General features: G+C 37.8%; 1 protein-coding gene across 1 annotated transcript; it reads left to right on the top strand.

Annotated features, from left to right (window-relative positions):
- The first annotated feature begins 332 nt into the window (after positions 1-332).
- LOC146378189 (protein S100-A1-like) lies at positions 333-2621 on the top strand. The gene is made up of 3 exons (XM_084944059.1): positions 333-438; positions 1775-1924; positions 2296-2621. Exons 2-3 carry the CDS (start codon positions 1784-1786, stop codon positions 2440-2442), a joined length of 288 nt encoding a protein of 95 aa, XP_084800185.1. The 5' UTR covers positions 333-438; positions 1775-1783; the 3' UTR covers positions 2443-2621.
- The last annotated feature ends 9514 nt before the right edge of the window (positions 2622-12135 follow it).

Genomic DNA, 12135 nt, shown 5'->3' with positions numbered 1-12135 from the left:
ATGGAAACTGAAAAACCTTTTCTATAGATTTTTCAAGTTGCACTCGAGTAATATTTGTGCTTCTAATGCAACATTAATACATAACTGGTATATATAATATAGCATACCCTGAATTACATATAAACACATGTACCCTCACTAACCATTTGAGTATCAACTTAATTTGTAACTAATCCCTGTTGCAACATAACTATATAAGGTTAGGAAAAAGAGTGAGTGGTGTTTGTCCTGCAAAGTTCTAAGAGCTGAGGTTGTTGCCTTTAATGGCACTCCAGTTCAATGGTGAAAGCGCTGATGATGCTGTTCAGAGGGAGGTGCCTATCTGATTAAGGGTCATTTGCACACAGGTGAGAGTCGCTATAAGTAATGAGGTGAGAGCTGTGGCGAGAGCTCAATTTGATCTACTTTCAACAGAACCTGTTAAGTGTCACTGTCCAGGTGAGTTACTGATCTTTTGCTTTTCTTTTTCCTCCATTGTTTTGATCTGCAGTGGTAGTGTGAAGGATTTTTTTATTTTTTTTGTAGAACTACTTGTGCTGTAGTTGGAGTCGCAGTTAATTAACACCAGCTTCTCATTTGACATTCAAAGACTTAATTAGCTCCCTGATCATGCTGGGAATAAATGATTAACAGCAATCATTGAGAATAATTAGGGGAATCTGATGCCACATCATTTGGAGAAGTGATTTTGCAAACTGTAGATATTCACACAATCTCTCACATACACTATAGCTCATGAGAAACATGTTGCTCTTCATGTAGGCTAAAATATCATCTAATAGTTTTGATGATGGAAATAAGACCATACTCTAAAATTAATCTGAGGTTAAAGGCTATTTATATAATGTAATGCAACCAAGAGCAAAATCTATACTTATCTTACTGTATGTGCGACCTGTCCTGGAGGGGGTCTGGCTTTTGTCTTCTACTGGTTTGTGAGGAGGGGTGTGTGAAATGAAACTGCTCTCCTGTATAGGCTTCTCAGGTTTCTGATAGTGAAAGGCTGGTATAAGGTTAGACACTAGACCTGTCTGGTTACCATGCTGCATTCTCCTCTATGTATTCTGTTTGGCACCAATATTAGCAGGCTTCAGCAATTGAAATATATATTGTTTCATGAGACATCATGCTTCCCCAGCAGTGCCATATGATATAGAATCAACACGCCTAACCAAGAAGTGGTCCCTCATCGCGTGTGTGTGTTTTGCCCTGGTGTGTTTTGCCCCCTTTTTTTTTTTTTTTTTTTTTTTGTCTTGAAAAAAAAGTGTGTGTGTGTGGGGGGACTACTCAGTGAGTCCAGCTTGCCACTGGTTTGAGTACTTGCCCTTTTAATCTACAAAATGTAATCTGATTCTGGCTATAGTCCACTGTACAAATAACCGTAAGCCATGCTCTGCCAAAAAATGTCCATACCACCATAAGCACCAATCTTTCTCTGTCATTGAGAAATAACAATGCAGGGAGGGAAGTGAAACACAATCATGTAACCTGAGTTTTTCTATGATTACACAGTAAGTGTGTGAAACTGTTTTGCTTCATTCCTTTTCTAATTTGGTTTTGCTGGAATCATCCCAATCTGAGTGCCAGTGTATTAAAACAATTGTAATGAAAGGTTTCTCTTAAGCTTTTATAGAAACTGAATGACTTTTAGTCACTCTTTGTATCTGTATATCAATGATGGCTGGTCCTCCCTGCTCTAAATCTAAATGGTATATTCCATGTTTGGAATAATCTCTTTTGTGGTTAATTTATCCTTCCCTCTTCTGATGTTTAGAACTGCAAAATGAGTGCCAATCTGAAAGGAGCAATGGTGGACCTCATTGATGTGTTCCACAAGTATTCTGGAAAAGAAGGTGACAAGTACACGCTCACTAAATTGGAGCTGAAGAATTTGTTAAAGAATGAACTTGGAGAGTTTCTGGAAGTAAGTATCTGTTGCTTAATCAATTTTTTTTTTTTTTTTTTTTTTTTTTTTTTTTTTTTTCCTCCTTTCTGAAGCTGACCTGAATAATGTATAATTTTAATGTATTTTAAGTTTTAACAAAGGTAAATCGCCATGGTAATTTCCAAACGAACCTGATGGTTTCTCAGTTTCAGCTATATTTTGAGGAAAAAGTATTTTATTTGCTTTTTTCAACTCTATAATGTTGGCCAACAAGTTGGTACCTGGGCAAATGAGGAGAACATGACTATGTCTAAAGTAGAAGTTATTTCCAGACTATGCAAATTAAAGATGACCAGCTCCATCATTAAGATTTGCACTTGGGGAAACTAAACTTGTTGCTCCCCTTTTAGGGCCCCAATGATGCTTGTGTGGTGGAGAAGATTATGCGTGAACTGGATGACAATAAGGATGGTGTGGTGGACTTCCAGGAGTTTGTTGGTCTGGTCGCTGCACTGACTGTCGCCTGCAATGAATTCTTTAAAAGTGATTCCTCTTAAAAAGGGGGGGAAATAAATGCTTATTACTAAATAACTTTTACGGCAGAGTCGGTCAGGGGTTCAGAGGTTTCAATCATTTTGGACACTAGAATGTTGCAAAAGATCCACTACTGCTAATAAATCAATGTTTTTGTTCTGTCCTTGGAAATGCTTCCATCCAATAAAAGTAATTAAATGTGTGTGTGTGGTTGTTGTCCTTAGGAAGCATTTGTAATGGCTCAATAAGTTTACCCACATAATTTAAGTATAATAAAACCTGTCAACAGGTTTAATTGGCTTCGTAAGCTTTCTGGCAACTTCAAGCACCACCTAATGGCTAAGTCTTGGCTAGGAAAAGCGCTGGTCCTAAAAAGTAATTTTAAAGTTGGCTTTTGTTTTTAAAAATAAAAAATAGCCTGGAAAGAAATTATGACAGGGTTTAAAAACTTATAATGGCCATGCCACAATGGGCTCTATCATCTTTTAAATTGGAGTGTGGGGCGGGGTCATCCTCATCCTCCTGTCTCTGATATCTGGAATCCATCTCAGTAGGGTAAGCATTTCATGTACGTCTCATCCTAAAATAAATCTGCACTATCGAGGCTGCACAGAAGTATTTCTACCTTCAATACAAAGAAACGTACGAACTGTGGGGGAAGGGGAGCTCTTTAACAGTATGTCCTTTTCATTCACATCTTTCATTTAGATGATCAATATTCTGCCCTTTGATTTAGACTTCATAGATCCCACGGCGGGGAAATTTGTGCGTTACCTCAGCTCAGGTTTCTGTGAATAAAGAGATGCTGTATTATGTTGTGAATGTAAAGTGGCCTTATAAAACACACCAAGAGCATTTTTACACCTGAGACAAAAGTGGACTATAAAGACACTACTTAAAATGAAGTGGTGTTAAATGTCATACTGAACTGGTATAGCTTCTAAATGACAGGTTATCTTGGTTCGTACTTTGATACTCTCATGTCTCTTCCTCACTTCATCATCATAGGAGCAACAAACATGTGAGATGGGAAGTTGAGGTTGTGCAGTTCAGTAAATGAAAGGGGGGGAAGCTGGTGATAGCTGCCATGACTTACCTGTACTTAAACCAATAAGAATGCGGCTCTAGTCACCAATGATAATTTAGCGTAAAACAACACTGTGCTGTTTTTAGCCTCAACACTGACTCTAGTTTATTTAATCCGTTTTGTGTTTAGTGCCCTTAACTATGGGCTTACAAGCACTGGTCTCTTTTTGTTCTGAAAGGATTATCCGGATCAGGGATAGTAAATGGCATCATTCCAGGGGGCTTTTCATTACATGGCTGCATGCCTTTTCAAATGAGGAAGATTGTGAAACTGATAAACATTAATCTAGGCAAAAAGTCAAAGTGTGCTGTCCATGAATGCATGTGTGTCCCTGAACAGGTGCAAGGTTATTGGGTGTTTGTGACTCCTAAAATCTGACTTTGTCCTCACTTCTGCAGCAGAAGCACTAAACATGTAGAAAAAAAATTCACACAGAAAAAAATGTTTGAATTAGCATAATACCCTTTGATAAAAAAACAATCACTACTTCACTTTGGCTCAGCACAGCAGTGTTCCACTGGAAATTTCTTTTCAAGCATGAATCAAGAAATTGCTTTCAAGATTGCTTCATTTTTATGTTATTCAATTTAAATAAATTGAGTGATTTGTTTAGCCTGACACGTAGCCAAAAATGTATACAGATCAACAGACCTACGTTTTTAGGTAAATCTGAACAATTAAATCTGATTTTCCTCAAAAAAGAAGCTTTGTTTTGCCCTGCCTATCCTAGCAAAGCTAGCTTTGCCTCCTTTGTTCACACTGACACAAGTAGGTCAGACAACCATTTAAGGTTAAACACAATGAAACTGCACACAATGAAGTCTGAAGAAACTCAATACAGCTCCTTATAAAGCTGTAAAGCTTCATTTATATTGTAAGAGCAGGTTGGTTAACTGACATTCTCCTCGGAAGCACAAGCTCGAGTTTCATGACACTGCTGCTAGCAGACAAGGCAGGTTTGTCTATACTGTCAAGGTCCACCCTGCTGCCACATTGTGGCAGTGGATTAAGCTACAAATGCAGCTTCATAACTGATGAAGCTAAACAAATTTTTTGGAAAATGTCAAGATATAATTTCACACAATTTACCCACCCTTTCTATACAGTGTTCTGAAACAGTGAATGCAGCAGAATTCCCAAACTGTAATTTCAGTTTCCGCTTTATTGCAATGAAATGTATTTGACGAGCAAAACACAAGTCTCTCAGCAGTACAGAAAAAAAAAAATAATAATAATAATAATAAATAAATAAAATAATAATTATTATTATTATTATATATATATATATATATATATACACACAAGGGCTCAGAGAAGAGCTTGAGAAAATGTGGCGGGTGAAGGTAACAGTGGTCCCAGTGGTAATCGGAGCACTAGGTGCGGTGACTCCCAAACTAGGCGAGTGGCTCCAACAGATCCCAGGAACAACATCGGACCTCTCAGATGTTGTTCCTGGGTAGACCTCTGGTAGAGGCTTACTCATTCTCATTACTTTATTATTATAGTACTAGGAATAAATAATAAGGGAAGGACTCTGGATCAGCACCATGAAAAAAACTTGTGGCCATAGTATATACAGTATTCTGGAGAAGGTATACAATGTCACTGTATGTGCATGTGTGTGCCAGACATGCCTTTTAGGGACATGAACAGGAAACAGTGACAAAAGGAGCTATGTGAGGCTGCTAATGTCAGTGGATCCCTCATCAACTGGATTAAAAAGAGTACAGCTAATAATAATAACACATGTACCAGTTGCATTGCAGAGGTATTCAAGTAAAAACAAATAATAAACACAATTCCAATGTTTTGGTTCTATAACATTTTTTATCTTTACTTTATTAAGGATTAGGTCCAAGAGTTGTGGATAATTAAATAATAGTTTAACCTTCTAAGACCCGAACTCTTCCACGGCATGCATTTTTAATTTCTCTTTCATATTTGGGCTGATTGGGACCCAATGAATGTAAAAACAAAGAATTACCAGAATTTTAAAATTTTGATAGAACAGTAGCAGTATAATTTCCTCATAAGTGGATATCAGGCCATTGTAGAGCAAAATTGAGTATTTTGGTCTAAATAACCCAAAATGTGATGTCCACATATATGGACGCCAGGTCCTAGGAGGTTGATGCAATAGCAAATTGTGCCTTGTTCTCAGCTGGACAGCAAGTGGAGAGTAATAGATGAGATGAGGAGATGGAAGAAGGAAGAGAGGCAAAGAGTGAGTCAGTTTATTTAATCGCTTGACTTGTGATTACAAGCGCTGCCACCAATCTTTGCATTTTATTATTATCTCATAATACTTGCTTAATCAGCTACCACCTCTCCTATGAACTTTTTAATGTCTACAGTCTCAGATCAACACAGCCCTGCCCTCCAGCACTATCAGCAGCAGGAGCAGCAGCAACCCCTCAACAGCAACATTGCACCCCATCAGTAAAATATAGGCTCCATTTGCTTTGCATTGTCCTCACCCTATAACAACGATATAGCATGATGTGATTACATATTAGATTCTTGATGAATGTGGGTTGTTGTTATTCAGCCTGGTTCTAAGCAGAGATGGGCAGTAACGCGTTACAGTAATCCGATTACTTTTTTCAAGTAACTAGTAAAGTAAGGGATTACTATTGCAAAAACGGTAATTAGATTACCGTTACTTTCCCGTAGGAACGCTGCGTTACTGCGTTACTAAAACCGTGATTTTTTTTTGCGAGAATGTCTCATGACAGTGACGTAAGCGAGTGCGACGTTGGTGACAACAGCTGTGTGCAGATCAACAATGGATAATATATCGAGTGCGGGAGAGAGTATGAGCGTGCAGTGTTTAAAGCGTGGAAGTACTGACCTTACTTTGAGTTGGATTCCATAAAAAGTGACAAAAACATTAGCGTCCGTTGTGCTGGGAAGAAAACTTGTTTTTACAGCGAAAAAAAACCCCTACGTAATGGGAAATTCACAGAGAAACTCGCGGATTCTTCCACTGACCGCTGCGGCACACCTGCACCAGGATAAACCTCCGCCTACCCAACTCCTGCTTTACAGGTGAAAATAGAGCAAAAGGACCGCTAGTCTTTGACTTTATTTATTTTCTGCTGTGTTTTACTTGCATCTGTTTGAAAGAGTGAGTGTAAACACAAAAAAAAATTTATTTTATGTGCTGGAATGTGCAGAAAATAGGTTTAAATATTAAACAAATTTCTTCCAGTCAGAGAAACAAGTTTTAAAAAGGGACTTTTCCATTTGATTACATTTTGTATGATGGATTATGTAGAAAAAGTAGAATTGGGCTGAAAGATCTATCGCTTTATCACCTATTCAGGTTGTAAATCGTGTTTTTAAAAAGTAACTAAGTAACTAAGTAATTAATTACTTTTGAAAATAAGTAATCAGTAAAGTAACGGGATTACTTTTTTGGGGAGGTAATCAGTAATTAGTTACTGATTACTTTTTTCAAGTAACTTGACCAACACTGGTTCTAAGTGCCCCTTAACTTTGAGCACCTGCCCCTTCAACTATCTCTGCATGGCCCTGCTTATAACTGGCTAATAGGCTGACTAAAAGGTAGGGCCATTATTTCTAGGGGAAATAAGTTATTGTCTCAAAGCGATCCTGTTTCTAAAGCTGTTCTCTAATATTTTATGGCCCAAAGATACTGATATATGTAATAAATGTAATGGTTCATTTGACAAAAGTCTTTAAAAAATAATTGAATAATATGAGTAATGTTTCAAACAAAAAACGTCCCTGCAAGATAGTCATGAGCACCACCTAGTGACTGTTGGAGTTAATTTTTTACATGTGACATAATCATTTATAGCATTGTTCTGTTCAGCAGTTCTGGTTCATCTGTTACCATATAGCTTAGTTTTTTCTGATTAGGTCTACTCACGACTTGTAGCAAGTAGTCTGATTACTGTTGCATTTTTATAAAGGCCAACTGGGACCTTTAAGCAGCAGCAAAGATTATGGTCAGTAATAGTACCCAGAATATGGGTAGCCTGGTGGACTGAAGTTTGCGTGTGTGTGTGTGTGTGTGTGTGTGCGTGCCATGTTTACATATCTTTGTGGGGACCAAAAATTGGAATTTCACTATACCTGTGGGAACGAAGAGTCCTTATATGGACAAAATGCCTGTCCCCACGAATTTGAAGGCATTTTTTGAAACTCAAAATGGGGTTTTAGTGTCAGGGTTACAATTATGGTTAGGCATTCATTTTTGATTGTTAGGGTTAAGGCAAGCAGCTAGGGAAAGCATTGTGTCAATTAGATGTCCCCACAAAGATATGAAACCAAAGATTAGGTCAGAAGTTTATACTTATCATGGGCATGAATGTCGTGGTCATTTAGGGCTTTTACCTTTTTTTTTTTTCTATGAATGACTGCACAGTCTTTAATGACTGAAAGAAGAAGAAACAAGCATTGGGTGCAGAAGTTTAATGTATTTAGCATTTTCTCAAATCCACATAGGGTCAGAAAGATACATGCAGGTGCAAATATATACATACATCCTCACTAATAGTTGGTTAAATGTCTCTTGGGAAGTTGCACATTGACCAGACACTTTTGGCAAAATTCTGCCTGGATATTTAACCACTGTTCTTGGCAAAAATTAGAAGTTTTCATTTAAATCGGTTTCCTGTTTTGTGGTTACTTGTACCTGGCCTTTAACTGTAGCACGCACATTTTCAGTAGAGATGAGGTCAGGGCTTTGGGAAGGCTATTCCAACCTTTCATTAGCCTGCTTTAGCTAAACCAAAACCAGTTTTAGAGGGTGTTTTGTTGTCCTTTGAAACACCCAATTGTGTCAACCATCTAACTGCTGATCTGAGATAAAGCTGAAACATCCTGAGGTATTTTCCTTCTGTATTATTTAATATACTTTGTGTGATACAGTAGCACCATTGGTACCTGTCAGTATATAGTTGTGTATTGTTGTTGAATGAGCAGAAAATGTATAGGTGGACAATTCATTAATATTATTAATATTGTTTTTATTATATTTATTTTAATTTACTTATATTTTAATACAATTTGTTTGTTTTGTGGGTGTTTTTTAAACTGAGTGGGGAAGACCAAAAAGCCTGCAGATGGACCAGCAGATGGAGACAAAGACTTCATGATGATCTGCTCTGCTCACGGGGCTGTTACCAAATTGTCACTGATTGAAAGTTCACAGAACACACAGTTTTGTTGTGTAATTGGTCCGACGCATTCTTCGTGTAATTTTACAAAATCCAAGAGATATTACAATAATACACAGTAAGAGCATTTAGGTAAATCGTCTATTTTTATTCACTTCCAGTTTGTTTCAAGTGCCATTAAATTATACAGAACTAGCAGGTTTACAACTGAAAAAGACAGGAAATGTGCTGCGTTATTAACAGAAAGAGTCAATGAAAAATTCAATATCCTGACTGCATATGTGGAGCAATGGTTGTTAGAAAGTGTTTGCACATGCATATATGAATGCTAGCTCTCTGACATCAGGTTGCAATAAAACATATTTAAGGAGCTGTATATGTGCAGCAGCAGTGTAGACACATAAACACAAAATTCCATAAAACTAATGGATTTCTATGTATATCGGAGCAAACAAGGGTTTTATAACTTAAATAAACATTCATTAAAATCAAGGTATGCACTGTTAGAATATCTTGGAATAGAACAACATGGATATGCACCCATGTCAAATATGCAGCAATTGCATGAAGCTTTCATGTCAATATGGACCAAACTCTATGAGGATTGTTTCTAGCACCTTGTTGAATCTATGCCACAAGATTTAAGACTGTGCTGAATGCAAAAGGTGGTCCAACCTAATACTACTAAAGTGAACCTAATGAAATATTTAGATTGAACACAATTCTCTGAAAGAAAATCAACTAAGGTGAGATTTCAGAGAAAGACTAAATTCATCCTAACATATTGGTTGTAAATCATGTAATTGGAAAATTACATTGTGGCTGTTTTACTCTTTGGGTGATAAAATTGTGTACAAGTGTATTTTTATGTGCACATTCATTTATTTGCTTACAAGTTTGCATTGGGCTCATGAAGAAGGGCAGAATGTGTACTGATCCAGTTACCTATTAACAGACACACTGGGTCATCTTGTATTACCTTCCTTCTTTTGTTTGAAGTAAACCCCTAGTCTGTGGTTTTACTGCTCAACCTCTCATTTTAGTTTGCATGTGCTCTCTGCTTGCTGCTTACCTTTTACTGTGGAGCACACTGGAGCAGCTCTAACCTGGAAGACTTTATAATTGCACTAGAAGCCCTCTTTTTTAATCAGTCATAATAATCAGTCATAATAATATATAGATGTGTCATAATAATATATAGATGCTATAGTAATATTATAATGTATATTGATGAGCTCTTTAATATATAGCATAGCCATATCGCTATTATTTTCCTGTGTCAGGGAAACGGGCGGTTATTATTCAAATTATTCAAACAACCACAACTTACTTTAGTGCCTTTTAGTTAAGGAGAAACATTCACTTTATTTCAGCTTATTAGTCGATCTATATGTTACAATCCCTATCAGTATACCACAGCACTTGCCCTGAGTGGATTGGGGAAGCCTTCTAGATGGGTTAAGTTAGCTGCTGACCCTGTTTCCTTCAGTGGGACATGCCCTCTGATACCAACCTCTTTCAGCAGCCTTACAGTAGAGCTGGCTAAAAAGCCCCTGCAGACCATTTCCACTGAACAGACTTTTACTTTTCTTTGCCTGTCTTCTTACTTCACCTCTTATAATTGCAGTATTCATCCTTTCGTATGCCTCCTCCAGCAGGAAATGAACCAGAGCACCAGATCTGGGTGGAGGTTGGTAACTGTGATTTCAGGTGAAAAGGTAAGGTTTTTATTGAGATCACCCCTCATTTCCCAATCTCTGGCTGACTGCAGTAGGCCTCTTTCAGATGGAGTTTGGCATGCTCTTTCTCCATTTCCCAGGTGAGCCAGGGTCCAATTTTTTTTCTGTTAGAATCATTTTGCTACCTATCATAAACGGTTTGGAGTTGCACATAAATAACACACAGCCCTGATAAAGGAACTCATAATCAAAGTGCCTCCTTTCCTTCCCACTTGCCCCTGCAACCATGTCAGGCTTGAGAAATTGTTGTGGCACATCTTGATGCCTCGTCCAATCAACACACCAGATGGTCTAGTTCACTTGGTGTAGCCCTTTGCTAGGTGGGTACTCTTGTTCCCTGCCAAAATCCTCTGCTGGCATGTTGGACTTGCAATGTCTGAGGGACATCGCTTCCACTACTGTTAAAGCTGAAACCCTTTTCCTCCAGGTTACCAGGGCTGGTGCAAAATCACTTCTGAAGAGATCTATGGATCCTTTGAGTGTCACCTCCAGTGCTTATGTACAGTTAAATGCCTCCACAGGACTTGATATTGATAAGGAGGAGGATCCATTCCCATACATTTGTATTCTGCTCAGGTATCTTGGCAGCCCAAGCCATTTACTCACCTGTGCATTCATAAATGGAAACACGAAGAGCACCAGCAGTAACACTTTATCTGAACAAAACAAAAGGTAGGCTCCAGGGGTCTAGTTCTCATAATCAGACCATACTTAAAGTTTACTATTTGGAGTGAAAGAGAGTTATCAATGCATCCTTGCTGTTTGCATAGTTTCTCTAGTAAAAGATGGACTTGGACAAGCAGTGATATGACTCAGGTCAATGTTTACCTCTCACCTTTCTTATCAGGCTGGAAGTTTGCACTCCACCCAGGCTTAAAGCTTGACTCTACCCTCAGCCTTTCCTCTCTTCTCCTCGTTGCATGTCCAACTATTGAGCAACAGTCTGATTAGAACACTAACACAGTGAGACATATGAGAACCAAAACCACAAAAACAGGAGATATCAGTGATTTTATGTTTAACTACGGCAGGTGAAAACAGACTAAAGGGCACAGTGGAAGAATGTGTATTATGAACTTGAAAGATTGCGCATTGTGTTGTCAACTATTAACCTTTTTCTGGGAGGTTAACCTTAATCCATAACATTTACCATTTACTTCTTATCTTTTTTTGTACAAAAGAGAAATCCATACATATATTGAGAAAACCAAAAGAAAAGAAAACAGCTAAAAGAAAACAGGTTGTTCTAAAATGACAGGACTTCATAAATTATTTTAGATTAGATTTATTGTAATTGCATAACTGCTTGATCTCAAAGCCCACCAGCATCCAGTTATTACCACTTATATTTGCCACTGCTCAGAAAATGATCCAAATTTGGGGTTACTGGAGTTAGATATTTTTTATTAGCTGCTGGGGGTAATAGCCAGGATACGGTGATGAGTGTGTTGCAGTCATGAGGTGGCCGGAAACATGTATTACTCTAATGTAAACTATGTTCTGTGATGTTCATATGAACCATATGAACATGAATATTAAACTTCCCAATCAAACATGTGGAGTGACCTGCCATTTTGACCCCCTATGACAAGGAGCAGCTGAAAGTAGCTATTAACTATGACTGGTAATTTATTAGTCTTTGCTCTGTGTTCTTACAATGAACAATAGCATAGATGGTATTCTTTCTAACTGTGTGTGTGTGTGTGTGTGTGTGTGTGTGTGTGTGTGTGTGTGTGTGTGTGT

This window comes from Perissodus microlepis, chromosome 11 (assembly GCF_051167445.1).
Source record: "Perissodus microlepis isolate ML-2025 ecotype Zambia chromosome 11, ASM5116744v1, whole genome shotgun sequence".
In the NCBI taxonomy this organism is placed as follows: Eukaryota; Metazoa; Chordata; class Actinopteri; order Cichliformes; family Cichlidae; genus Perissodus; species Perissodus microlepis.
This window is presented reverse-complemented; position numbering and strand designations above follow the sequence as displayed.

Coding starts and splice junctions, on each gene's coding strand:
- LOC146378189 (XM_084944059.1), top strand. CDS start 1,784: ATGAGTGCCAATCTGAAAGGAGCAATGGTGGACCTCATTGATGTGTTC. Junction 1,925..2,295: donor AACTTGGAGAGTTTCTGGAA/GTAAGTATCTGT, acceptor CTCCCCTTTTAG/GGCCCCAATGATGCTTGTGT.